Source organism: Stegodyphus dumicola, chromosome 11 (assembly GCF_044657685.1).
Source record: "Stegodyphus dumicola isolate Sdum_Otavi_A_Nest chromosome 11, ASM4465768v1".
In the NCBI taxonomy this organism is placed as follows: domain Eukaryota; kingdom Metazoa; phylum Arthropoda; class Arachnida; order Araneae; family Eresidae; genus Stegodyphus; species Stegodyphus dumicola.
Genome location: NC_140778.1, coordinates 64698387 through 64724444, shown reverse-complemented (window position 1 = coordinate 64724444; position 26058 = coordinate 64698387). Strand labels below are relative to the sequence as shown.

The window sequence follows — 26058 nt, the reverse complement described above, 5'->3', positions numbered from 1 at the left end:
AGGCGGAAGAGTCGGAAAATAGCCAGAAAAGTATTAAATTAAGTAATTAATCTATAAGAATAAAGATAAATTCACATGCTACAGACTAGAGGTCCTGAATCACAAAATGCATACTTTAAAATTTAACTTTCTCAATACTGAACCAGCAACCGGGGCATTTGTGTCAAGGATACCATAAAAGGGCGGGGCAACTATGATACCATTCCTATTGGCTGCCACACTGCTCACTTGAATGATCAAAGCCAATACAGCCTGAGACAGGTGCCTGTTTTGACAGTAAGAACTGGGTGCGAATTAATTTGTCCTTAGTGCTGCTACTGTGTTAGTATAATAGTAAGCCAGTATATGCAATCCCAGAGGGTTGTAAACTAAAGAAGGATTGTTAGATTCTTAAGTATATTATTTTTAAAAAGTGCATATAGTTTAAATATAATTAACGCACGTGCATATGACTGAAATCTTTTATTATTAACATAAAATTTTATTTTTTATGCATACGATAGCTTCATTAACAACTGTTAGAATCCTATAGTTCATGTCAGTATGCAGTTGATAGAAACTTTTTTTTTAAAAAAATAAGATTGTTTTTAAACACTTTCTGCACATTATACATTGTTAAGAAATACAGATTGCTTGTAAGATATTTGCTTTATTAGGCTGATGAGCTGTACTCTTAAAGGAAAATAGCACAGGCTTTGTAGACTGGCAAAAATTCAGTTTTATCTTTTGATCTTTAAAAGGTAAAACTACATTGGTGGGAATAAAAAATTTTTATGTATTTAAGTAGTGTGAATATTTGTGTCATTGATGTTTGAAAAAATTATTGGAAATCAATATGAGTATTCTAAAGAACTTTGTTTTATCTGCATTAAAATATAATGCTCTTTATTTGAGGCTTTATTGTAATTTTTCTTAATACTCTATTCTACTTCTGTATTATATCAGTGCCAAAAAATGTGAGAATAGAAATATGTATAATGAAGCTTCAACCTGACAAATTTATAACTTTTAAGAGTAATTGTTTTTAATGATATATACAATTTTACTTTCATCACAACTAATTTTTAGAGCTTAAGAAAATAATTTATATAAATTACCTACTTAATAGAGTTAAGTATGCAAAATAATAATAAGTAATAGGTTTAAAACTCATACCTCTACCAAAAATAACAGTATCATTGCTTTGTCAATATGCATAAGTCTTTATTGAACATTAGCTTTCATAATCTAAATATATATTAACTCAACATCTAACTAAAACATCACAAGTTGGTCTTGGATTAATAATAAATGTATGTTTTATGCATTCAGATTTGTGAACAATTGAAGCACTAAAAGAATAAGTTTTCGTAATATATTTTTACTTGCAGGAACTTCGAGAACGTGTTCTACGAGGGAAATATCGTATTCCTTTTTACATGTCAACAGATTGTGAGAATCTCTTAAAAAAATTTTTAGTTTTAAATCCTAGCAAGAGAGCTTCTTTAGAGGTAAATAAAAAGGGAAAAAAAAAAAAAAAAGAATTTAATATCTTTATTTTATTTTTATTGTTTATGATTTTTTTTTCTTTTGAAGCATTTTTATTATTTATGTATGTTTAAATTTTATAGGCTATAATGAAAGATAAGTGGATGAATATTGGGTATGATGAGGAAGATGAACTCAAACCATATGTAGAACCAGAACCAGATTTTAGTGACACTAGAAGAATGGGTAAGCAAGGTGAATTATTTTTGTGCTATACTGTAGATAGCATTTTTTCTTCTCTTTTCCTTACCCCTTTTTCTTTTCACTCACTAATGCTTCTGCTGCACTTTTTCCTAATTTCAGTAGTTAGGACATTTCAAGTTTCCACCGTTATATATTTTGTTTATGTTTTAAATGTATAGTTTCCATAAAAATTAATCTGGAAGCTATATGGATAAGAGTGCAGGAGAAAATTATATTTCTATGTCATTAGTATGCATTGATAATGATGCTGTTGCGTTTGTATATGCACTTTATTTCTGTTATTGTACATGGAGCTGTTCTAAACATAAATATTTCATTGTTATGATTTTGTATTTCCAGATTTAAAAATCAAACTCTGCATGTAGGGAAATCACTTTATCAAGAGGCTGTTAATGAAGTATTTGTAGAGGAATTCACTTACATATCAATCTTTGTATTTTCTGTACTATTTGGTAGTGTTCACTAGAAATACCAGTTATCTAGATCAGAGCTTCTTTTTTCAGTCACGAACCTTTTTATTGCTGAGATTTTTTTTCTTGACCCCAGGACCCCATATTCGTGAATGAAGTTGTCAATTTTTTCACTTGTACTGTAATATACTATTGCAGTTTTAGGTCATTAACTTTAATTTCTAATTTTAAGATATAGAACAATGTGAAAATTTTAAATGAGTAACAAAGTGACAGCATCACGTGCAAAGCACATAAAATTAACTTTTATATTATAAAAAGAATGCATCGAAACGTTTTCATTTTTCTTTATCTGTATTGTCCTTATCTGTATCTATTTTCAGATAAATTTCAGAAAAATGCTTCGTAATTGTAAAAAAAAATATAAGTTGAAATATTAAAACAGCTAAAAATTTTGGCACCCCCCTGCTGCAGGCCCCGCTACCCCCATGGGGTTAAGATCCACAGTTTAAGAAACTCTGATATAGGTAGATGGTTCATGACAATAAAGTAAATGAGTCAAAGTGGCATGGGATTTTTTTCCCATTGGATATTGTAATGGAACTGATTCTTGTATCAGATTGGGAGATAGTTGTAATCATCAAAATGATATGAATGAGTAGAAAATCATGAATAAAAATTAAATATAACATGTACAAAGATGCAAAAGGAAAAAGAGAGAGAGAAAGTCTCCAATTGTTAAAAATGCTATTAACTACTTGCGCTAAAAAAATGTGCCACGCACGTCGAGATGCTTTTGTCTCAACCGCATGCAAAAATGAAAATAACAACGGTGCACACGTCACCTAACAACAATATTGTCTATTTCTGGAGTTACAGCTCTGGATTGCACTCGCAGACACGGAATGCCGTAAATGAGACACTTTATTGCTTGTTATATTGTAGCGCACGGCACCGCAACCGTGAAGTTTAGTCGTAGTGCAAGTGGTTAAAATGATACCAAAGCTCGAGAAGTACACTGCTAAAAAAAAAAAAAAAATGGGACAGTGCTATATCTCCCGTTCTACTGGGGCGATTCACGAAATTCAAATTGCGTTCTTCATGTCTCAAAAGCGTGACTTTGGAATATTTATTTAAAAATAGAAATTTAAAAAATAAAACACAAAAAATGGGTAAATTTTATTTGGAATGAACCTAAATTTCGAAATGTGAGAGAAAAAATCAAAAAAGTTTAATAAAAAAAAAGAGATATAAATAAATATTTGCCAAATTCAATTAACATTGAGGAGCTAAAATTTTGAGAGCTAATATTTAAAAAACTACTCGTACGATTTTTACAAAACTTGGTATTCTGGCATAAATTGAGTCATAGAATCGAAATATGTAAAAAAATTGGTATGTTATTTCAGAAAAAGTCCGATTTTGTGTCAAAATACCTATGTTAGAATAGTGCTATATACGAGGGCCATCCAGGAAGTAGATTACGTTTCCGTCTGTGTCCGCTAGGGGCGGGGCTAGCGCGGCCATCTTGGGGTCAGAGCGTTGCGCAGCTCAGTCTGCATCTAGCCGTGCTAGTGAGAGGTTCGTGCTGTGCTCCGTTCAGATACTGTGACGGTTTGAAATGTTTGCGTTAATTGAAAATCCCGCGAGCTGCGCTCAGTAATAAGGTTTCTGACTGCAAAAAACTGTAAACCGATAGAAATCTATCGGCAGCTTCGTGAAGTGTATGGGGACAACATTATCACTGAAGGTGGAGTGCGTCAGTGGGTCATAAGATTTCAAAATGGCCGAACCAATGTTCACGACGAAGATCGAAGTGGGAGACCCAGCATAGTGACCGCCGAACTTCTCGAAAAAGTCGATGCTAAAGTCCGTGAAAATCGAAATTTCACAATAACGGAACTTTCTTTGAGTTTTCCACAAATTTCGCGAAGTTTGTTGCACGAAATCATCAATCTGAGAAATAAATCTTTACCTGTGACTATATTTGAATTACTGAACATAACCAACAAAAATGTGTCACGAATTCAAACTTTAGATTTTTGAGAGAAAATAAAGTATAATTTTGATTTTTCTCCTTTTGCGATATTATTTTTTATATATACTTTCATAAATATTTAGAGTGAAAAGTTTAAAATACTTTTTATTTTATTACAAAAATTTTTCATTTAAAAATATAGGCTTGTCAATTGTTTTCAAATCCATGCATTTGGCTGGCATGCAATTTTAGTTTGAGACCATTGCAGTATGTTACTTGTATTTTTGCTTGGCTTAGTGAAATTGCTTTTGTAATTTATCTAAACCACCAGTCCATAGAGTTGCAAATGTGTATAGCTGAAGTTGGGCATTTTTGAAATAGCCCTAGTTCTGCTTGAGGAATTTACATTTTGGAAATAATTGTGTAATTAAACATATAAATAAGTTGTTAAAAAAATTGACAGGGATCTTAAATCATTTCCATACGTTTAAAATTTCTCCATCAACCTTATAAGTCTGCCTAGCTAATTCTTGAAACTGTCAGGAATCTACCATGGCTTTCTGTGCATTAGGAAATCTAAGATATTTAAAGGAATTTTTCATTTTTTCAGAAATTTTGGTATCTATGGGTTACACTCAAGATGAAATCAATGATTCTCTTAGAAGCAAAAAGTATGACGATATAATGGCTAATTATTTACTTTTGGGCAAAAGAACTACTGAGGTAAAATTTTGTTTATAGATTAATATTCATATCTTTTAAATGACTGTTTATGAATGTGTAAAGTGAAATTTTTGGCATTGAATGATGTTGTTCTGTCTTTGTGTGTGCATGTAAATAAATGAAAAGTAGAACTATTTTAATATTATGTGTCAGTGAAAGATGGAGAAAATAGAAAGGCTGTATTGCCTAAAAATAAAATTTAAAAAAAAAGTATAAATAACATGTCTTAATACAAAGTCTTAATAACAACATGAGTGAGTTTTTAAAATTCAAAGAATGAAATATAAACCATGTGTCTCTTAAAATAACTATTATTTAATAAAGGTTGGTTTTTTAAATTCATTTTTGCTTATTCGAAATTGAGAATATGCTTAAATACCCATCCAAAAACTATTATGTGTAATTATTGTACACCTGTTTCTTTAAAAACTGAAATTAAAAATCGAACATGTGTCCTTAGTAAATACAGTTTGGTTATTTAAAAATAATCCCTTTGTATATAATCAAACTGTATTTGAGCATATTTGTGTGATTAAAAAAAACTGTGTTATTAGATTAGTTTAATCCTGTCTGATCCTGAAATCTCATAGACAGTATAAAAGCTATAAGAAAAACTTTTATGAATGTAAATGGAATAGATATTACCACTTTGTAGTTCATCTGTCTTCAAGAAGGGTTAAATTACACTGACAAAATAGACTTACTTTTATTCTTAAGGTAAAGCTTTCCTAAATTAAATGCTATCACTGTAACTAAGTTTTAAAATAGTGAGATCTTAAAATAAATGATTAAATTATAATTGTATTTTTATTATAAACAGACTTGTTTATCTTTATTGAGCTAGATCTTTTCCCACCTAAACATTATCATTTTAAGTACATTTTAAAACGAATGGAACCTTAAAACAAATGATTAACTTGTTTGTTAATTTCTATTCTTAGTGTACTGTGCTTCCGAGATATGTGAAATACTTAAAATTCTCTTTTTAAAATATAGTAAAATAATTTTGAATTTACTGTGGGGAAAAATGGGATACAAGTAACTATAGTTAATACATATCAAATTTTAAATTGAATATTGAATGTTTTATTTTGGAAAATTTCAAGCTCTTTGTTTGCTTTGAATCTTTTAAAAGCCATCAGTAGACATCCAAGATAAATGATCCCCAGGTTGAAAACTAAAGCATTTAAACTTACAAGGGCTGTAAATTAAATAATGGCAACATAGGTATAAATCAGTTTTTAATGAACTTACAAGTACAATTGCATTACATTCCTTCTATGTAATCATCAGCAAAGCTTATAACCTTTTGCCAAATGTCGGGAAGCCGTTGTAGACCAGTGGCAAGGTGTTAATTGCTGATGTGAGTGACCGAGCGCCCTACTGTGTGGAGTACAGACGAAACATCATGAAATCAGTGACCTCGGAGGTCTTCCTTCAACTTCGGAAACAGATCGAAGTCACAAAGACTCATGTCGGGTGATTAAGGAGGGTGTTCCAGGATTTCCCACTGCCACCGTCGCAAAAGGAGACTGACATTGTTTGCGACATGGCAACAAGCTTTGTCATGCAATACGATAGGGAGATTGTTGTGCAATAAACGTGGACATTTGCGCCGCATGGCCAGACACGGATGTGCTGTAGAAATCGGCAATAGTAATTTGCGTTAACAGTTTGTACTTCAGGTACATCATGTGTAAGAATCACACCGTCCCAGTCGTATGCCATAATCAGCATAACCTTCACCCGACTGGGTTCCTTTCGAAATTTCTATGGATGTGGCAAACCTTGGTGATGCCATTCATTTGATTGATGCTTTAATTCAGGCTCATAGGCTCATGTCTCATCAATGGCGCGACAATACGCTGCAGAAATGCATCTCCTTCATTGCGGTATCTATTCAAATGGGTGCCAGCCAGTGCATACCGGTGTTGTTTCTGCACTTCGGTTAGTCGATGTGGAATCCAGCAGGAAGCAATTCCTCATGTTGAGAGATTTCTTCATTATGCGCCACACCATTTGATGCCTCAGACCAACCTCTAAGGATAATTCTCGGACAATCCATTGGCGGTCTATGGTAAGGAGACCGCTCAGGATGTCAATCTGCTCTTGAGAAATGGATGGCCGAGCTGTGCATTGCAAATTTGCAGTCTCATTCCGACCCAAACGAAATGCTTGAATCCATCGTACTACTGTCCTATACGGTAAAGCATTTGTGCCACAGGCTTCCACTAATCCTCGATAGCATTCTGTGGCATTTTTGCCACGGGCAACCTCGATTTTAAGTCACGACCGCTGATCACCTTTTGAAAACATGCTTTAGAGCGATGGAAATGAAACTCCTCACTTTAACGTCACACAACAACTACCCTTCTAAGCAGATTGACTGTTTTTTGCACTCTACACATCGACAACAGCGCCACCTCACCGCTCCCATATCCTATTTGCGCATGCCCACTCTTCTGCGAGTTTCAAGGTTAAGTTGCCGCTATTTAATTTACAACCCCCTTATTTTGAATGCAAGAATTTCTGTGTGTTAATGTCAAATTCTTTAATTTGCTATTTTATTTTTGAAGGAGAGAGATGCATTAGTTGTATATGATTATATCATATTTTATTTCTGTTGAGATATTTGTAATCGCATTCTTACTGTTTTAAAAGGAAATATAGCTTTCTGTCACGTCCGAAACATTCATTAGCTTTCAGCCAGGTCCGAGTTAATCTGAAACTTAAATCTCACTCTGTATGTTAGTTTTGATTGGTTATTTATTGTGTCTTGTTTATGATTTGTTAAACCATGATCTGTTGTAAAGTTATATGTATGACCTCTGTAACCGCTTATCGTGGCATTGTATTATTCTGCCTGTACTTATTTATCTGTGCTAGTGCTTGTATTACTCTGCTTATGCTTATCTCTGTTTGCATGTAACTCTGCGTATTACTCTGCATATCTCAGTAATAAATATTTGCTTTGTGAACCGCGGCATTTTCTATGTTTAACAGCAGAGCGTGGTTCTTTCAAAAGTTAGAATTCGCCGATAGTTCCCTAATTGAACCTTCAGTGTAATAATTTATCGTTCGCGTGATTTTGATTTGGTGTTTCGTAAATGATGGCTTTTTCCGGAGGTGAAAGGGAAGCTTTTGGTGTAGCGCCATTTGACGGTGTTAATAACTTTACTGTTTGGTGTCGAAGAGTTCGAGCAGTATTTACGGCAAGGGAATTGGATACGTTTTTGGAAACAGAAGCAATTGCGGACAGAGTTGCAGATGTTTTGAAATCAAAAAAGGCTTATGCCTTAATACTTGCCCTTCTAAGTGACAATGTTATTGCTTCTCTTCAACGTGAAGACACTGCATGTAAAATATGGAAGAAACTACAAGGTACGTATAGCGCTAAACGTGCAGTGAGTCAAATTTTAACGCGTAAACGTCTAGCTACCATAAAGAAATCCAAGGATGTGTCAATGAGACAGCATATCGACAGCATAATGAACCTGGTGAGTAGTTTACGCGTCTCTGGCTCTGAAGTAAGCGATTTTGATATTATTATTTACATTTTAATATCTTTGCCAAAAGAATATGAAAATATTAAGGCATCTCTCGAAAATCAGCCAAGCAATAATTTGAGTTTAGATTTTGTTACAAGTAGACTTATTGATTGTGAATCTCTTATGTTTGATTATAAAAATGAAAATAAGTATTCTAAACCAAATACAGATAACTCTGTTTTTATTAGTGCTCGTAAAGAATTGTTTTGTACTTATTGTAAAAGAAAAGGACATTCTTTTAAATTTTGTAGGAAAAAGAACTGCGTCTGTCATAACTGTGGGAAAAGTGGTCATTTCAAAAGTGAATGTTTTGATAATTCTAAAAAGCAGGCAAATTCAAATAGTAATAAGTATGCTTCCCCTGGAATATCTTTTATGGCTGGAAATCTTGTGCATGATCAATTTATTATTGATTCTGGTGCAACTTCTCATATGTGTTCTCACAAGGAATGGTTGACCTCAATTAAGCCTAAGACTGGAACTGTTAAGTGCGCGTCTAAGTCGGCGGTTTTAGAAGTGGAAGGAATTGGTGATATTTGCGGTAAAACTAAGAATGGTGTTGAAATAATGTTAAAAGATGTTCTTTACGTTCCAAAATTAAACGGACAATTAATTTCTGTTAAAAATATTGAAGCAGCAGGTTTGAGCGTAATTTTTAAAAATGAAATAGTTTATATTGAAAACAAAAACAAGCGTTTTACATTTGGATACTTGGATAAATGCGGACAATATTTTAGTGATTTTTCACCAAATTTATTTACAGCTTTAGCAGTAAAGAATGATGATTTATGGCACAGAAGGTTAGGACACTGCTGTGATCAAAAATTAAAACTGATGAATCTTCCTGCAAAAGAATCCTTTTTTGAAGTATGTGTTCATGCCAAACAAAGTGCTTTGCCTATAGGAAAGGGTCCTCGCATAAAAGAATCCAAACCGCTTATAACTAACTATACACACTGATATATGTGGTCCAATAGAACCTCAAACACTCCATGGGGAAAGGTATTTCATGACTATAATTGATGACTATTCGAGATTTATGGAAATCAGACTGCTCAAAAGAAAAAGTGACATTGCTGATGAACTCAAGCTATTCTTTAAATTGAATCCAACTGTTGCAAATCTGCGCTGTGACAATGCCAAAGAATATGTCAGTGGAGAATTGCATGAAGTTGCTAAAAGAGCAGGTGTAAAAATAGATCCTGCACCTCCCTATACACCTTTTCTAAACGGTGTTGCTGAACGAGCAAATAGAACTGTACTGGAAAAAGCTAGAGCAATGATACTTGAGGCAAAATTACCAAAATTTCTTTGGGGTGAAGCAGTACTTACGGCTGCTTACATAAATAATCGACTCCCAAATAGTTCAATTGACAATCATGTTCCTTATTTTCTGAAGTACGGTGAAAATCCTGATTTAAAAAACATGCGTGTATTTGGCTGTGATGCTTATACTCTAGTGCCACCATCGCAAAGAAAGAAACTACATGAAAATTCTGTCAGAATGATATTTGTAGGTTATTCCACAATGGGATATCGTTTAATGATTCCAGAAACAAGACGCATCATTGTTTCCAGAAATGTTAAATTTAATGAAGAAAAGAAGAAAGTAGAAAATCAAAAATATATTTCCGATAGTTCTGATTTGAGTGAAAATGACAATGATGACATTAAAAATGAAGATAAATCAATTTCAGACACTGATAACGGCGAATTAAATGCTGCAAATAAGAAGGAGGAACAAAGAAAATCCTCAAGAGAAAAGAAACAGCCAGTTAGGTATCCTGATCCTGAGATTTACCAAGTAATGTTTGCACAATACAGTCTGACATTTGAAGATATTGCAAATCTACCACAAGTAGAACAAGAACCATGGAAAAGAGCTATGGACGAGGAAATGAAATCTATGGAAGATAACGACGTCTGGGACCTACAAAGTTTACCCCCTGATAAAAGAGCCATTTCCTGCAAATGGGTTCTATGTAAAAAACGAGATGGAACTTACAAAGCGAGGCTTGTTGCTCGTGGCTTTATGCAAAAGGAAGGCATAGATTATACAGAAACGTTTTCTCCAGTGATTAGTATGTGCTCTTTACATTTAATCCTGGTAATTATCAATAATGAAGGTCTTCAAACTTTTACTTTAGATGTCAAGACAGCTTTCTTGAACGGTAAGTTAGATGAAATCATCTACATGGACCAGCCAAAAGGATATGATGATATGAGTGGTAAGAAATGCAAACTTAAAAAGAGTTTATATGGTCTTAAACAGTCTCCTCGACAATGGTATCAGAAATTTCTTAATTTTGTTATTAAATTAGATTTTAAGCAATTGGACTCTGAACCATGTATTTTTATCAGAAATTTAAATTGTAAGAAAGTAATTATGGCTCTTTATGTAGATGACTTATTAATTGCAGGTTCAGATGTAAAAGAAACAAATATTATAATATCATTGTTATCAAATGAATTTAAAATGTCAAAATCTGAAAGTGTCTCAGAATTTTTGAGTATTAGACTGAAATTTGAGTCTGGTTGTTTATATTTAGATCAGAAACCATATATTGAAAAATTACTTGATAAATTTAAAATGTCTGATTGTAAAACAGCCCAAACTCCCATTGAACCAAAATCTACAGTAGCTGATTTTCAGAAAGGAAAGGCATTTCATGGTCCATACAAAGAATTAATTGGATCTTTACTTTACTTAGCATATATCACAAGGCCAGATATTGTGTTTGCAGTAAATTGCTTAAGCCAACTGCAGGAGCATCCTACTGATGTTGCCTGGTGTGCTCTAAAAAGAATTCTTAGGTACTTGAAAAACACCTTAAATTTAAAATTGATATACAAAAAGGGTGATTTGAAAGGGCAAACTTGTGTTTGTATGTAGATGCAGATTGGGGGGGGGAGATACTCAAGATAGGAAATCAATTACTGGTTACTTTATAATGTTTTCAAACTGTCCTATTATGTGGTGCTGTAACAAGCAAAAGTGTATTGCACTTTCATCAACAGAAGCTGAAATAATTGCTTTATGTAAAGGTATTCAAGATGTTTTATGGATAAAAAATATAGTAAATGAAATTTCCAGTGTTAAAAATGTTTATATTTTTGAGGATAACCAGTCATGTATCAAAAGTATTGGTAATGAAAACTTTTCAGGTAGGTTGAAACATATAGATATAAAATTAAAGTTCACTCGTAAGATTGTTAAGGAAAATAATATTAGAATTGAATATGTGCAATCAGGTTTACAAATTGCAGATATGTTAACTAAGGCTTTGTCCAAAACAAAATTCTATGAACTGTTATCATTGAGCTGTTTAAAAATTGTGTAATTATTTTATGTTTTGTATAATGTGCGATTAAGGGGAAGTGTTGAGATATTTGTAATCGCATTCTTACTGTTTTAAAAGGAAGTATAGCTTTCTGTCACGTCCGAAACATTCATTAGCTTTCAGCCAGGTCCGAGTTATTCTGAAACTTAAATCTCACTCTGTATGTTACTTTTGATTGATTATTTATTGTGTCTTGTTTATGATTTGTTAAACCATGATCTGTTGTAAAGTTATATGTATGACCTCTGTAACCGCTTATCGTGGCATTGTATTATTCTGCTTTGTATTATTCTGCCTGTACTTATTTATCTGTGCTAGTGCTTGTATTACTCTGCTTATGCTTATCTCTGTTTGCATGTAACTCTGCGTATTACTCTGCATATCTCAGTAATAAATATTTGCTTTGTGAACCGCGGCATTTTCTATGTTTAACAGCAGAGCGTGGTTCTTTCAAAAGTTAGAATTCGCCGATAGTTCCCTAATTGAACCTTCAGTGTAATAATTTATCGTTCGCGTGATTTTGATTTGGTGTTTCGTGAATGATGGCTTTTTTCGGAGGTGAAAGGGAAGCTTTTGGTATAGCGCCATTTGACGGTGTTAATAACTTTACTGTTTGGTGTCGAAGAGTTCGAGCAGTATTTACGGCAAGGGAATTGGATACGTTTTTGGAAACAGAAGCAGTTGCGGACAGAGTTGCAGATGTTTTGAAATCAAAAAAGGCTTATGCCTTAATACTTGCCCTTCTAAGTGACAATGTTATTGCTTCTCTTCAACGTGAAGACACTGCATGTAAAATATGGAAGAAACTACAAGGTACGTATAGAGCTAAAGGTGCAGTGAGTCAAATTTTAACGCGTAAACATCTAGCTACCATAAGGAAATCCAAGGATGTGTCAATGAGACAGCATATCGACAGCATAATGATCTGTTGTAAAGTTATATATATGACCTCTGTAACCGCTTATCGTGGCGTTGTATTATTCTGCCTGTACTTATTTATCTGTGCTAGTGCTTGTATTACTCTGCTTATGCTTATCTCTGTTTGCATGTAACTCTGCGTATTACTCTGCATATCTCAGTAATAAATATTTGCTTTGCGAACCACGGCATTTTCTATGTTTAACAATTTCCAAAGAATTTATGAATTTTCAGAATGTTGAATCTCCCTCAATAAAATTTAATTCATCTCCAGTCTTGCAGTATCCTTTTGAAAGCCCAGAATGAGCATATACAGAAGGCAGTTGACATTTTATGCATAGAACATTTGAATGCTTTTTAGATTTGGATACAGTGTGTGTTTTTTAATAAATCTCTAGTAAATTGTGTGCTTTTGTATATTTAATTTTATGAAGTGTGTGTGTTAGTGGAATTGTTCAAATGTTTAGTGATATTTAAATTCTTTAATGTGTTTCATGAACTAATTTCAGAATGACAGTTGTGATTCCCAGTCTAGCTCTAGTTTATCACTGCGCACATTAAAAGCACCTTCTGAGACCACAACTAATAGTCAGTCCCCACCGCACATCAAAGTGCAGCGTAGTGTTTCGGCTAGTAGTAAACCCCGTCGTTTCAGTCATAGTAAGTTATTTATTATGAATGTAAATCTAGAAAAATTTATTGAATTTTGTAGCATTGTTGATATTTAATTTAGTAATAAACCTGTTAGTCGAATTGTATATTTTATTAATGCATATATTTATAATGTATTTAAAATGCACTGCTCAAAACTGTTAATATGTGTGGTAGTTTCTTACATAAGCTGCAAATGGTAGAAAGTTTCCAAGTTTGAAATATGACCCATATACTATATTGTAGCAAAGTGTATGGGTGGTGCAAGAACCTTTTAATGTATTTATGTAAAATATAAACTAAATATTTATAACTTTACAGGTGACAGAATTGAAAGTACATATTTAATGTGTGTGATAAAACAAAATTCTGGACAAAAAAAAGTAATTTTTAATGATGGATATGGTTTCTATTGACAGAAAGCAATGATAACGTGCACTTGCAAGGTATGAAGTCATTGAGAAGAGCAATTTCTAATTATTGGACATTTTGTATTGATGATAACCAATCAATAGTCTTTTCCAGAATTTCTGAGATTTGTTTGATGGTTAACATATCTGTAAATTTGGATGATTTGTTCTTCAAAGAGGAAATTAGCCACAAGTTGAGCATGATGTGACTTGCAATGAGAATGAGTCAGTTTCCAATCATTGCAGCTTTAGAAAAAAGAAATGGTGTTAAGATATGAGCAGGCTTGAGCAATTAATTTCTAAGGTACATATCAGTGCAAAATTAACAGTAATATTGTCTTACACCATCACCTTTCCTTTCGCAACTAGAATATTCCTTTGCTTAGTTAGTATTTTATACTGTCTGTGACTCTGCCTACAGGACAATCCATTGACAGCTGATTCAACATGTGCCATTTTGTTGTCAAGTAGAAATAAAATAAAAATTGCTTTATAATGTTTGATTTCTTTTTTACAAATGTGGGATATAAAGGGATTACAGAGTTAGAAAATTTGTCAATATCAAATACAGTAAAATTATCACGTTCCATAATTATGTCTAAACCTCTGAGATATTCTGTTACATTATTTCTAAAATTATGCAGATACAGTGCTTGCACAATTTGTCAAAATTTCTATAAATTTTAAACTGTGAATTCAGAGAAATCACTCCTGCAGGCAGGAAGTTCTTATTTTTTTTATAAAATTTTAATGGAAAATGGAATTACTGTAAATCTTGTTAAGATATTTCTCTCTTAAAATTAATAAATATATAGATAGATAAACTAAGTTAACTTTTATGTCTACATGATGAATATATAAATAAAAAATTGTAATAAAAATTACATGATGAATATATAAATATAAAATTGTATACAAAAGCATTTTATATATTATTCCAAAGGTTTTAATATGAGGAATTTGCTAAATTGTAAATGTTAACAAACCTTCTGATGTTTTACCATATCTGTCATTGTAAAGGGAATTTTTGCATGCAATTTGTTTTAAAATGTGTAGAGGGGAAAAGTTTCTGTTTTAAAATCAAAAGTAAAATTCAGTTTTTAAATTGTATAAAACACTATATCACTTAAATATTATCTTAAAAATGGTTGATTAATTTTGAAATCTCAAAATAATTTCTTCTTCAATATGAATGTTACTTTATGTTTAATTTTCATATGTTTTATTTCGTTATTATATATTATTTTTATAATTATATTTTATCTTGATTATGAGTGTTTTTTTGTTATTAATTTGAATTTAGCTAACTATCACATATCATTAATGAATTTAATACTTTATTATATATTGTAATAATTCTGGAAGTTGTGTTTAATTATAACAGCTTTTTTTTGTTAAATTTTTAAGACAGCTTTGGATATAACACCTAAACAAAACAGATGTAGGTATGTAAAAAAAAAAAAAAAAAAAAAAAATATCTTGATCTCAAACTGCCCAAAGATAAAATGGCCTGGTGGTGAATAGTCCCACTCCTTCATATTCCTTCCAGATTATGACTCGCTTATTGTGAAACACAATTCTTCCCAGAAGGAACAGTGCTCCTTCACTTCTTCTGTAGCCAAAGTTTTGAAAAAAAATTTGTACCATAGATCTGCTAACATATATATGTATAACATATATATAGAGAGAGAGACAGAGAGAGAGAGAGACGAAACATATAACAAGAAACATCAGATTTGAGCATTTTAAAGTTAAAAATTTAAACAATTGCCATACAAAATTTGCACTGTAGTAGTTTGGCATTCATGTCTTGGTTTCTCCTCAATACTGGTGATAAAAATTCATCCTCATTTCTTTATATTGCAGAATTTAAATCATATATTATTTTTCCCTGAATATTTATTTGTTCCATAATCTCAAACTCAAGCTCTACTTGTTGCTAGAGCATTTCAGTCATTTCTCCATGCTTTCATCAGCATTACAGGTTCATTTTAACAATTCATCTGATACAATTTGTTTGTGCATTTTGGATTTTATTCGCCATTCATCTGGCACATAATAACCTTCAAGGTTTTGTGCCATTAAAAGTCATCCAACCAAGCTTTGAGTCATTCTGTTGCCACCAATTTCTCCATATTTGCTTATGTTTAACATATTTCTGAATGATTATTAGCTGTTCAAATAAAAGATTGGCCACATTATTTAGTTCAGCCATTACATTCATAAATTAAAGATGTCAAAATAAGAATGATTTTTATTTGCCAAATTTTAATGTTTAAAAAGTATAATATCTACATTTATTGTAATTTTTTTAATACGAACAAAACTTTGGGAGAGGAGAATGCTATTAGTTTCCAAATCTTTCAAAATTGCAGATTTCCTTGCATATTGTCATCATTTAAGAGGTCATTCTGATCTCAACCAAAGATTTGATGACATTCTTGGTTACTCCACTTGGGTATTGGACTCTTTTACAAGTAAAACCACAAACTTGGATGAATATATGAAAATAGAGGAGCAATTTATTGTATTATGAGGAGCTTAACATTTATATCACAATTTGGGGTTACAAGAATAAATAAGATTGTTGTATCCTGTGTTATAGACCATTGTAATGAAGATGTTCATTGCTTTCCCACAACTTCCCATCTAATAGAACAGATTTATGACTGTAACTCGGAAACATAGAGCCAAATTTTTAAATAATCTCATCATCTCATCAGGTTCGTGGATCACAAAATTTATTTTTTTTTTATTTTAAAACAAATTTACAATTTCCATAAATAATACTTTAAATATAAAAATGTTATATTTTATTTTACGTCACCATTTGCCACTCAAGCTGTCTAAAGTTAAATTTGGAATTTTCTATCATTCGGTATGTAGAGTTATTTCATTTGGGGCTTCATGCTTGAGTTTTTGCTATTAAAGAAGAGGTCTTTGGGCACGGTAAGTTTAGGAACTACTTGTTGAGACTGAATGTGCTAAGAAAAAATTGTAACATTTCTTAAGCTTTCAATGTTTTATCTGATCTTTAAAAATTTTTTTCTATATTAAAGATGAAAAAAGATACAAATGACTTTTTTAAATGTTATTGTAATATAGGAAATGGATTGCTGCATTGAACTTGTGAGGATTGGAAGCACAAAATTTCTCATATAAACAAACTATAGCCTGGAATGCATCAGTTTTTGAAAGTAATTTAAAGAAGCAAAACTTAATTGATTTTTAATTTAAAACGAAAATTATATGGGAATTATGAAGATGCATCTTTTTATATGGTTATTCAAGACTAAAAATTTAGTTTATTCTGGGTTTAATTTTAATTTAATAATAAAAATCTTTAAATCACTCTTTATATTCACTTCATATGTTGCTTTTTAATAGTCTTAAGAGAGATACAGTAATAAGAATCTCATTTTATTTAAGAACATGAACCGTATTCTCGGTAAATGATATGAGGAGGAAGTAATGCTGCCCACAAAAAGCAATTTGCAATAAAGAATTTATCTGAATATGATGATGATTTTCATTTAAATTATTAACTTAATTCATATTTTCATTTTTAGCCAATCAGACTCCTGTGACTAATGGTCCTCCTCCGTCCTTTAAGAGGCAAAATACTCTTGAAGCAGGCACTGTTAGAGAAAACCCTCCAGTTACCACCTCACTTGGATCCCCTACTATTTCAACTGGTCCAAGGCCTGCAAAGACTAATCAATTAACTCAAGAAAATTCAAGTAACTATAATTTTCATTTTCTCATATTAATATTTTGATGCTTATTCCATAGTTATTGCAGTTAAATTTTTGAATTCATAAAGCAGAAAATTAAATTTAAAACACAGGAAAGTTAACACTAAGGATAATTTAAGAGAATCTGAAGTTAAATACTCAAATGAAAGTTTTCAGTATTAAATTACTTTAATTTTCAAAGTAGTATTTCTTGTAGCTATCAGCTTCATTAATTTTTTAGTTATTGTTTAGAGGTAAATTTAGTTTTTACTTCTGTTTCAAGGAAGCTGCTAGGAATTTATGGATTTGTTTTAAACTAGCTTCATTTGTTTTCAGTAAAAGTTCATACCAAAAAGATGTATAGAGAGAGTTTGTTTAAGAGTTTTTGATTTTCAATAAGAATAATTTGTAGACTTAGAAATTTTGTTGACGTTTTGAAAAATAATAGTTAATAATATATACTAATAATATTGACTAGTGATTAACTGGAAATTATTCATAAATTAATCTCTCCCCTTTTTGTACTAAATTTCCATTCTAAAATTTGGTAGAGTTTTGTAAGTATTTTGATAAAAAAAATTGCAGATTAATAGAAAGGAATTTAATTATCATACTATTAAAAATACTTAATATATATATATATCTATATGAACTATGTAGTGTATACGTATTTGCATATGTAGTATCACATTTTTTTTTTTTTATTAAAAACAAAATTATTCAAAATATTTATGGACAGTATGCTGCTAAAAATTGGTCAGTATAGTCAAAAAGTATGAAATTTAGAACTAATTTTACACAAAGCTCCCTAAAAAAGCAAAATTAATATAAAAAAATTAAATTCCTATTTGTTTATTTTTTGGTATTGGTTGTAATATTTTTTTCATGTATTTATATTCAGTATATTTCAGGTATATATTTATATTTTTTCAGGTATTTATAGTTTTACTTTCACATTTGTTTAATTCTTTTGAGTTTCATTTGGGGGGGGGTCTTTATGTAAAATGAGTTCTGAATTTCTTACTTTTTGTCTATATATGTGTGTAAAATGTAAAGTGAGAAAATAAATCTCTAATTACTAACTGAATTAGAAATAGTGCTTTAAATTTCTTTCTCTTTTTAGCATCTACAATGCACCAAAATTTCTCTCTACTGCTTCATTTCTAGATTAATTCGTACATATAACTTGGTAATGCTGATTACATAACATATGCAAAACCTAAGCTGAAATTTTGATGTAATTAATACAGAAACTTGACTAAGAAAATTGAAACCTTTCTCTTAATAGCCTGCTATATTGGATAACTGCACATCTTTTGCTTTTAGCCCTCTTGCCGTTAAGATTCAGGTGTGCTTCTTTTCTTCCATGTTGCAATATTCTCAAAAATATAAATGTTCTTGAATAGGCATGATTACAGTGCCAAGTAAATTGTGGCTGAAAATGTCGATTGAAATAAAGATGAATGTTTAATCCGCCTTGACTGCCAAGTTTGCAGTTCATTACGGATTCAAAATTCTACGTTCTGCACCATCAATATTGCTGAATCTTTTTCATCACACACACACATATATTTTCCTCTTAAAATGGTAATATCTAGATGAAAGATTTAATTTTAGTCCTACATTTAGCATACTGGCCACAGTTTAAAAAAAAAAAAAAAAAAAAGGCGATAGTGTATCTCGAATTTTTCTTTTTGTAGTAAAATATTGTTTTAACTTTTTGCTGCCATCTGCTAGAATACTCGCAGTTGACACTGAGTTAACTTGTCAACTATGAGAACACTAATAATCGATCACTGTATCTAAATTGCAGAGCATGAGTATTGTAGAAAATGCATGCAATAGTTAGGTATTTGGCATAACAGGAAATGTTTAAATAATGGCAGATTGGCATACTGAAATGGACTGTTTACTTCTGAAAATGTAGACTCAATAGCTAAATTTTTAGGATGTAAATAAATACTCTGATGTCCCAAAACATTGTGACCATCCCCAGGTTTTTGATTGAACTTGTTTAGGTGATGTGGAGGCCACATGATTAAATGGGGATTGCATTTAACTGCTGCTGGAAAGGTAAGATTCATTTGCTCTTACTTTTGCGAGTGATGAGAAAGGCTGCTGATTTAAGAAAATTTGATAGAGTGAAGATTGTAATGAGTCGGAAAACTCTGAACGACTATCTCCGAAACTGCACATCTGGTAGGTTGTTCATGATCTGCTGTTGGTAGTATGTATGCAGAGTGGGTAAATGATGGACAGCGCTCCATGTCACAAGGCTCGAATTGTGTTGGAATGGTTCAAGGAGCATAAAGATAAATTCCAATTAATGTTCTGGCAACTAAACTCGCCAGATCTTAACCTTGTAGAGCACAGTTGGGATGTCATGAAGTGGCAGCTCAGAGGTGAAACACCACCAATGCCAGAATATCTTGACTTTGCATGATCGCTGCTTACACATCGGTACAACATGCCTCCCGTCATCTACTAATTGCGGTCTACCTTCCAAGCTGTTTTGCAGACCAGAGGTCGCATAACATATATTTGAATAGGTGGTCATAATGTTCTGGTTCTTCAATGTATATATTCATGACATGTATTGAAGATCACAACACATGAAAGTTGCTTTTATTATATTATGTTGAACACTGAGTATACCCATGTAAATTTATTTACTGCTAAAAGTGATCTAGTGTTTGTATTAAAATGATAAGAGGGTAGAAAATCATTTAAAAACAAAAGTGCAGAGAGGATCTTGGTGTGCATATAAATTAAGAAATTTATATTTCATTTTAAGCAAAATAACAGCTGCTGTTATCAAATGTTCACCTATATTTTTTTTCCTAAAATGTATCTTCATATATAAGAAAGGTCTTATTCTCAAATAGAAGTAGTAATAATAAGAAATTGAGTAAATTCAAAGAGGTATTTTTGATAGAGTCTAGCATCAAAATCCTTGCAATTGCAGGCTCGTCGAAAATAATTATCGGTAATAAACTTGTGATTCATGGTTCACGATAAATTTCTTTATTTATTATGAGTATACTCACGTTGTGTTATGTGGCTATGCTGGTTACTTTGATGATGTTTTTACTTCCTTGTATAAAGTAAAGGAAATATAGTAATTGCGAAAATTTCATGTGTCATATTTCAACGAAAATGTCCATTTCGATTGGTCTCGAAACATCTGAACGATGTTTTTGTATGACATTGGTACGTACTGACAGAATAAAGGACTGTTTTTGCCGAAATGGATCCAGAAGAGATTTTTTCTTGACGTCTACGTACATACGTATCTTGCATAACTCAAGAGTGAGCAGCCATAGAACATTGAAATTTTCTATATGGGACTACTATAAGATGTAATTGTGTACCTTCCTTTGTCATTACAATCAGCTGCACCAATCATATACATACGTATATATATATATTCCCACTTTGTTACTTAGCTCCGCGAGTTCAGCTTTTTGTTATTATATTTTGGTAAGTTATGCATTTTTTGCTTCAAAAGGTCATTAAATTATATGGTTTTTATGTTCCTGTTAAGGTTTAGTTAATCTGCATGCAATAGTTGTAGAATTACAAACAATTTAAAAGTTTAAGTGGCAATTCATTCAGCTTTCACTTCACTTCACTTTTCTCACTAAGGAGCGGCCATTTATATTTACATTTGAAACTTGGTAAAATACTCATTTCAGTTTCTGCACCTTCAATGTCTTTTTGCTAAGCGGGACCGAAAGTAAGTTTTCATTTTGCCCACTAGCTGAATTATTTGTTTTTGCATAGAATAATTTTAATTGTTAAAAAAAATTAATGTTTTAACTGTGTTTGGTGTTTTATGTTTTTTGTATTTTACAATTTTTAATGAAAATGTTTTGAGTTGCTTTGCCATGAAGTGAGAGCTGAATGAATTTAATGAGAAGTATATCTCTAATGGAATAAGTTTAAACGTAATGCAGGGAAAAAATGTGTATAATTTAGTATAATTTAATATGCCATACAAGGAAGTCATATGGTGATCAAATTAGATTTTTTTGTGATGATAATATATGAATTGTTTAAAAATCTTAACGAAACATACTGCGTTTGCTCACATTTTAATGTACGTTTAGTGTCATGTTTCAAGGTTTGCCATGGTGTGTGTAATTTGAACTGAAATTTTCGTGTATTTCTCGTATTTTATTTCTTTCTGATAATTTCCTTCACATTTTCTCGTAATAGTAGAGCATTCAATATATGATTATTAAAATTTGGAATTATTTCAAAATTATTTTTTATGTTTATTCTTAACCAGAAGGAAAAAAAGAAAAAAAGGTGGAATAATTCTTTACCATTTGTTTTGCATCATAAAAATGTATATATGTGTAGAATCTTTTGTATTGTATTGTATAAAAAGTCTGATGTGTACACCACATGACTTCCTTGTATAGAATATTAAATTATACTCATTTTTTTCCTGCATTTCATTTAAACTCGAATTTCATTAGACATATATTTCTCATTCAATTAATTCAGTTCTCACTTCGTATGAAGGCAAAAATGCATAAAAACTCAAAATATATATATTAAAAATTGAAAGATATAGAAAAACATAAGACTAAATACAGTTAATTAAAAATAAAACAGTTTTTACAATTAAAATTACAGTTTCTACGCAGAAACAAGTAATTCGGCCAGCGGGCAAGAAGGCAGATCTTTCGGTGCACAAAACTGAAAGTTTACTTTTGGTCTCATTCAGCAAAAAGACACTGAAGGTGTAGAAAGTGACTTACTTTTGCTGTGGACACTATGCTGAGTTAAGGAGATAATTTAATAACTTAAATGATAATTCCAGCATGGATTAAGCATGATTTAATTTTTAATAATAAAAGGAGAAGTTACTTTGTTGTTGCAAATCTTAGTTTTAGATTGGCAACAAATCCACTATTCTGTTACGTTTCAAATGTAAACAAATATGGCTGCTGTGGTTAAAAAAATTGGTTTTAGCCGTACTTAAACAACTTCTAAAATTGTTGATAATTCTAGAACTATAACATGCAGGTTAACTAAAGACATTAACTGGAAGATAAAAACAACATAATTCAATCATTTTTAAAGTAAAAAATACACAATTTACCAACATATAAGAATTAATAATAATAATAATAATAATAATAATAATAATAATTAAAAAAAAGGCTCGTGGAGCTGAGTAACAGAGTGGGTATATATGTTTATATACTTGTGGTGTGGCCAATTACTACTGAAAAGGGAGGTGCACAACTATGCTATAGCAGTCTTATGTACGAAATTTCAACATTCTGAGGCTATTCATTTTTGAGTTAAGCAAGGTATGTACATGCAGATGCTACAAAAAAATCTCATCTGAATCCATTTTAAGTTAGTTTTGTAATTCGTTTTGGAAAAAGAGTCCTTTATTCTGTCCTTATGTACAGATGTGATGCAAAAACATCATTAAATTTCATTCAATAGGGATCAAAATGGATATTTTGGTTGAAATATAGTACCTGTAAGTTTTCATGATTACAATACTTCCTTTACTTTGTACAAGGAAGTAAAAAATAGATAATTTTTCCTTGCACACTTGAAAAGTAAGGTTAAGGATTAAAACAATGATTCCAAAGCAAGTAGTAATGGTTACATTCAAGTGCTCTTTTGATTTCTTTGTTGGAGAGCTGCATTCGTTTTCTCTTGTGTCCTGGCTTGGCATGCAGTCCTCTGTTACTTTCTGACATTGTGGGGGAGGGGTATTCCGGTCTAGCAGTTGAGATGTCTACCACTGCTGGCTAGGATGTGTCCTTCAGTGGTATCACACGTACTCTGTTATAAAGTTCTTATGTAATAATGAAGCATGTTAATCCTCATGTGAAACGTGCATATTTGTTCACTTGACCCTAGGGTCCCCTTCTTGTATTCTTGTATCTTCGAGGGTAAATCGAGGACTTCTTTAGCATATCTGCGAGCAGCTTAGCCCCCTACAGAAGCATAATGAAAATTAAAACATGAGTGTTTTGCATGTGCATCTCATGTGGTAAAGCTGTTCATTTCCCATGAATTCTATCTCCCAGCGCTAATATCCTGTGAGTTACGAACGTCTATCAAAAGCAGATCATATGTTTCAGTATTAAATTATGCATCTTGTTTATTTTTAAGAAGTATCACAGTGTTTCCTTTTTTCATCAAAAGGAAAGAGGGTGTTTTGATTATTTATTTGCATTTGTAGATTACGATGAATTGGTTACTATTCCACTATTGTAAAAAGAAGCTTTTGAGAAGTTTAAAATAGGTCCTTTGTTAATGTTGTTTTCTTTGTGCTAAAATTTTAATGTTTGTAATTTTTTTTTTTTTTTTAATTTTTAGGTTCAGTTCCATCTGGGGGTAGCAGCCCTTCCAAAGTAATAGCATCCACCACCCGCAAAGCTCATACTCCATCTGCTAGTGCTAAATCAAACTACAGTGGTATTCCTCGACGAAATACTTACAATTATAGTGAAAATAAGACTTTATCATCTGACAAATCTGATAGCCAGGAAACTTCAAATAGGTAAGTCTTGCCATGTGTCCTCATCGCACTTGTCTGAGCATGAGCTTTTGGAAGCTGATGTCATGATCTGCATGTTTCACGGGAGATTGCTAAATGCAATGATAAGAATAATTAAAGTAGAAAGCTGTGTGTATTTTTAATACATTTTTATATGTATAACTTGTAATACATATGTTCTAATAGGATGCAAAATGCGGTGATAAGAATAATTAAAGTATAAAGCTATGTCTTTTTTTAATAGATATAGCTTTCTGTCTCTTTATATTTTTAATTTAACTGTTATTTGAGACTGAGGCCAATTGAAACACAATTTTGCGCTGTTTACCCATATTAAAACGAGCCCAAATTTTAAAAATACTTGTTCTTTCAGGAAGTAGCTAAATCTTGTTTATATTACCAGTTGAAATAATTTCATTACCGCACTTGCAGTAGCTCACTAAAAATTGAAAGGTGTAATGTTAATTATATCTGTGCATAATTTTTGTATAGATTTCTGATGTAATTGTTTTTGTGACATTATGCAGTGTATGTATTGCTAACTAATTCAATGGATGTTTTTAGCATTAGAATGAGAAATACTTAAATACTTTACTGAACTTTTTCTTGGTGGTAGATTATTTGACTTTTTGCTTTGGAACAATATTTAGTAATCAATTATGCTTTCTGTCATAATCGAATTCATGTGTAAAATGATTATCAACTGTCTAGAAATACGATGTGGAGGGAAAAAAGCTGCTATTATCATATAAAGCTTTTAGCAATTTTTGTAGTGAAAAAGTACTTAACCCCTTAATGCTAGCTCATTTTGCAATGGAAGACAAAAGAATCCCAAGAAAAACCAGGCTGAAAAATTTTGCTGTCTGGTTCAAATGTAGTAAGTGTCCATGCCTGATGCTGCATTTGTGCTCTTTGCAGAGTAGGAAATCTGTTGTGTTAAATTCCGTACACTATGGTGTTGTTACCTAATTAACTTCCAAAGCATCACATTTATCCCTGGGGACTGCTACAAATGGAATGAAACAGAAATAATATGTACACATGTGACACTATTCTCCTAATAAAAGAGGAGCAATTTTGTTCTCTAATGGAACTTCCCGGAGCGGAAAATTCCTGTAGTTAATTTTTTTTTTTTAAGTACCTGATTGCTAGCAATCGTTTTGATTGGGAAGGAGGAAAATATGCTTTGCAGTGAAAACTAGAGGTATTCGCTTCTTATGCTGGGGATAATCATGTATTTAAGCATTTGAGGGCATTGACTGTACTGCAGCTAATCACCACATGATAGTTTTCTCATCTCAAAGTAACTTGGCAAATCAAGGATAGTCAAATTTCAGTATATAAACAGTGGAGAGACAGTTATTGTTGATTACTTTGCTAAAAATAATACGCATGCTTTTTTAATTGAATCATGTTTGAGAAATTTGGTTGTTTACATGTTGATGCTTAGAGATTGGGAAGCTAGAAGTAAAAAATGATTTATTAGTACTCAGTAATTCAATTTTCAACCCAATAAAAATTGCATAATTCAGTCTTTAAATGAATTTTTATTTTTTAAGTAATTTTGGTCAATTTCTATGCTTTTGCATAAGCTGCTTATTAATATGCTTGCAATAATTAGCTGGAAATGATTTATTTTTGTGTTTTGTATCCTTTGCAGATATTTTAAGCTGAATTCTTATTAATATCAAAAAAGCTTTTTTCATGCCTTTAATAATACATAACCTTGCTAACATCAGCTATTTTATGTTACCTTATCAGTTTGCATGAAAACTATTAACCCCATTAACTCTCTCACAGTAACATCCCATTACTTGGAGATAGAACTCCTGTTCCTAGACCTAAGGGACATACAAAGTCGGCCTCTGTTTCATGCACTGGCCGACCGGAGCTTTCATCATTTGATTCATCAGATCCACTTAGACCAAGGTAGTGTGCATTTCTAGTCTGCTACAGTATTTATATTAGAGCTCTGCATGGGCTTATTGTTATGGCAGTTCAGTATTTCTTTAACGGTCTGAGTTTTATCATGGTACAAACTGTGACCTTTAAATATTAAAAAATATATATTCATAT

General features: G+C 31.7%; 1 protein-coding gene across 12 annotated transcripts in view; it reads left to right on the top strand.

Moving 5' to 3' along the window:
* Nucleotides 1-26058, top strand: part of LOC118202886 (MAP/microtubule affinity-regulating kinase 3) — a 112638-nt gene that overhangs the window by 53127 nt on the left and 33453 nt on the right. For 10 of the 12 annotated variants that reach the window (XM_085826770.1, XM_085826769.1, XM_085826767.1 and 7 more), the window contains exons 12-18: nt 1371-1490; nt 1611-1722; nt 4730-4842; nt 13159-13309; nt 17280-17450; nt 23802-23985; nt 25783-25911. In XM_085826770.1, coding sequence (XP_085682896.1) covers nt 1371-1490; nt 1611-1722; nt 4730-4842; nt 13159-13309; nt 17280-17450; nt 23802-23985; nt 25783-25911 — 980 coding nt within the window. The remainder of the gene's footprint in view (nt 1-1370; nt 1491-1610; nt 1723-4729; nt 4843-13158; nt 13310-17279; nt 17451-23801; nt 23986-25782; nt 25912-26058) is intronic. The other 2 variants (XM_085826768.1, XM_085826771.1) reach the window with 2 other exon arrangements.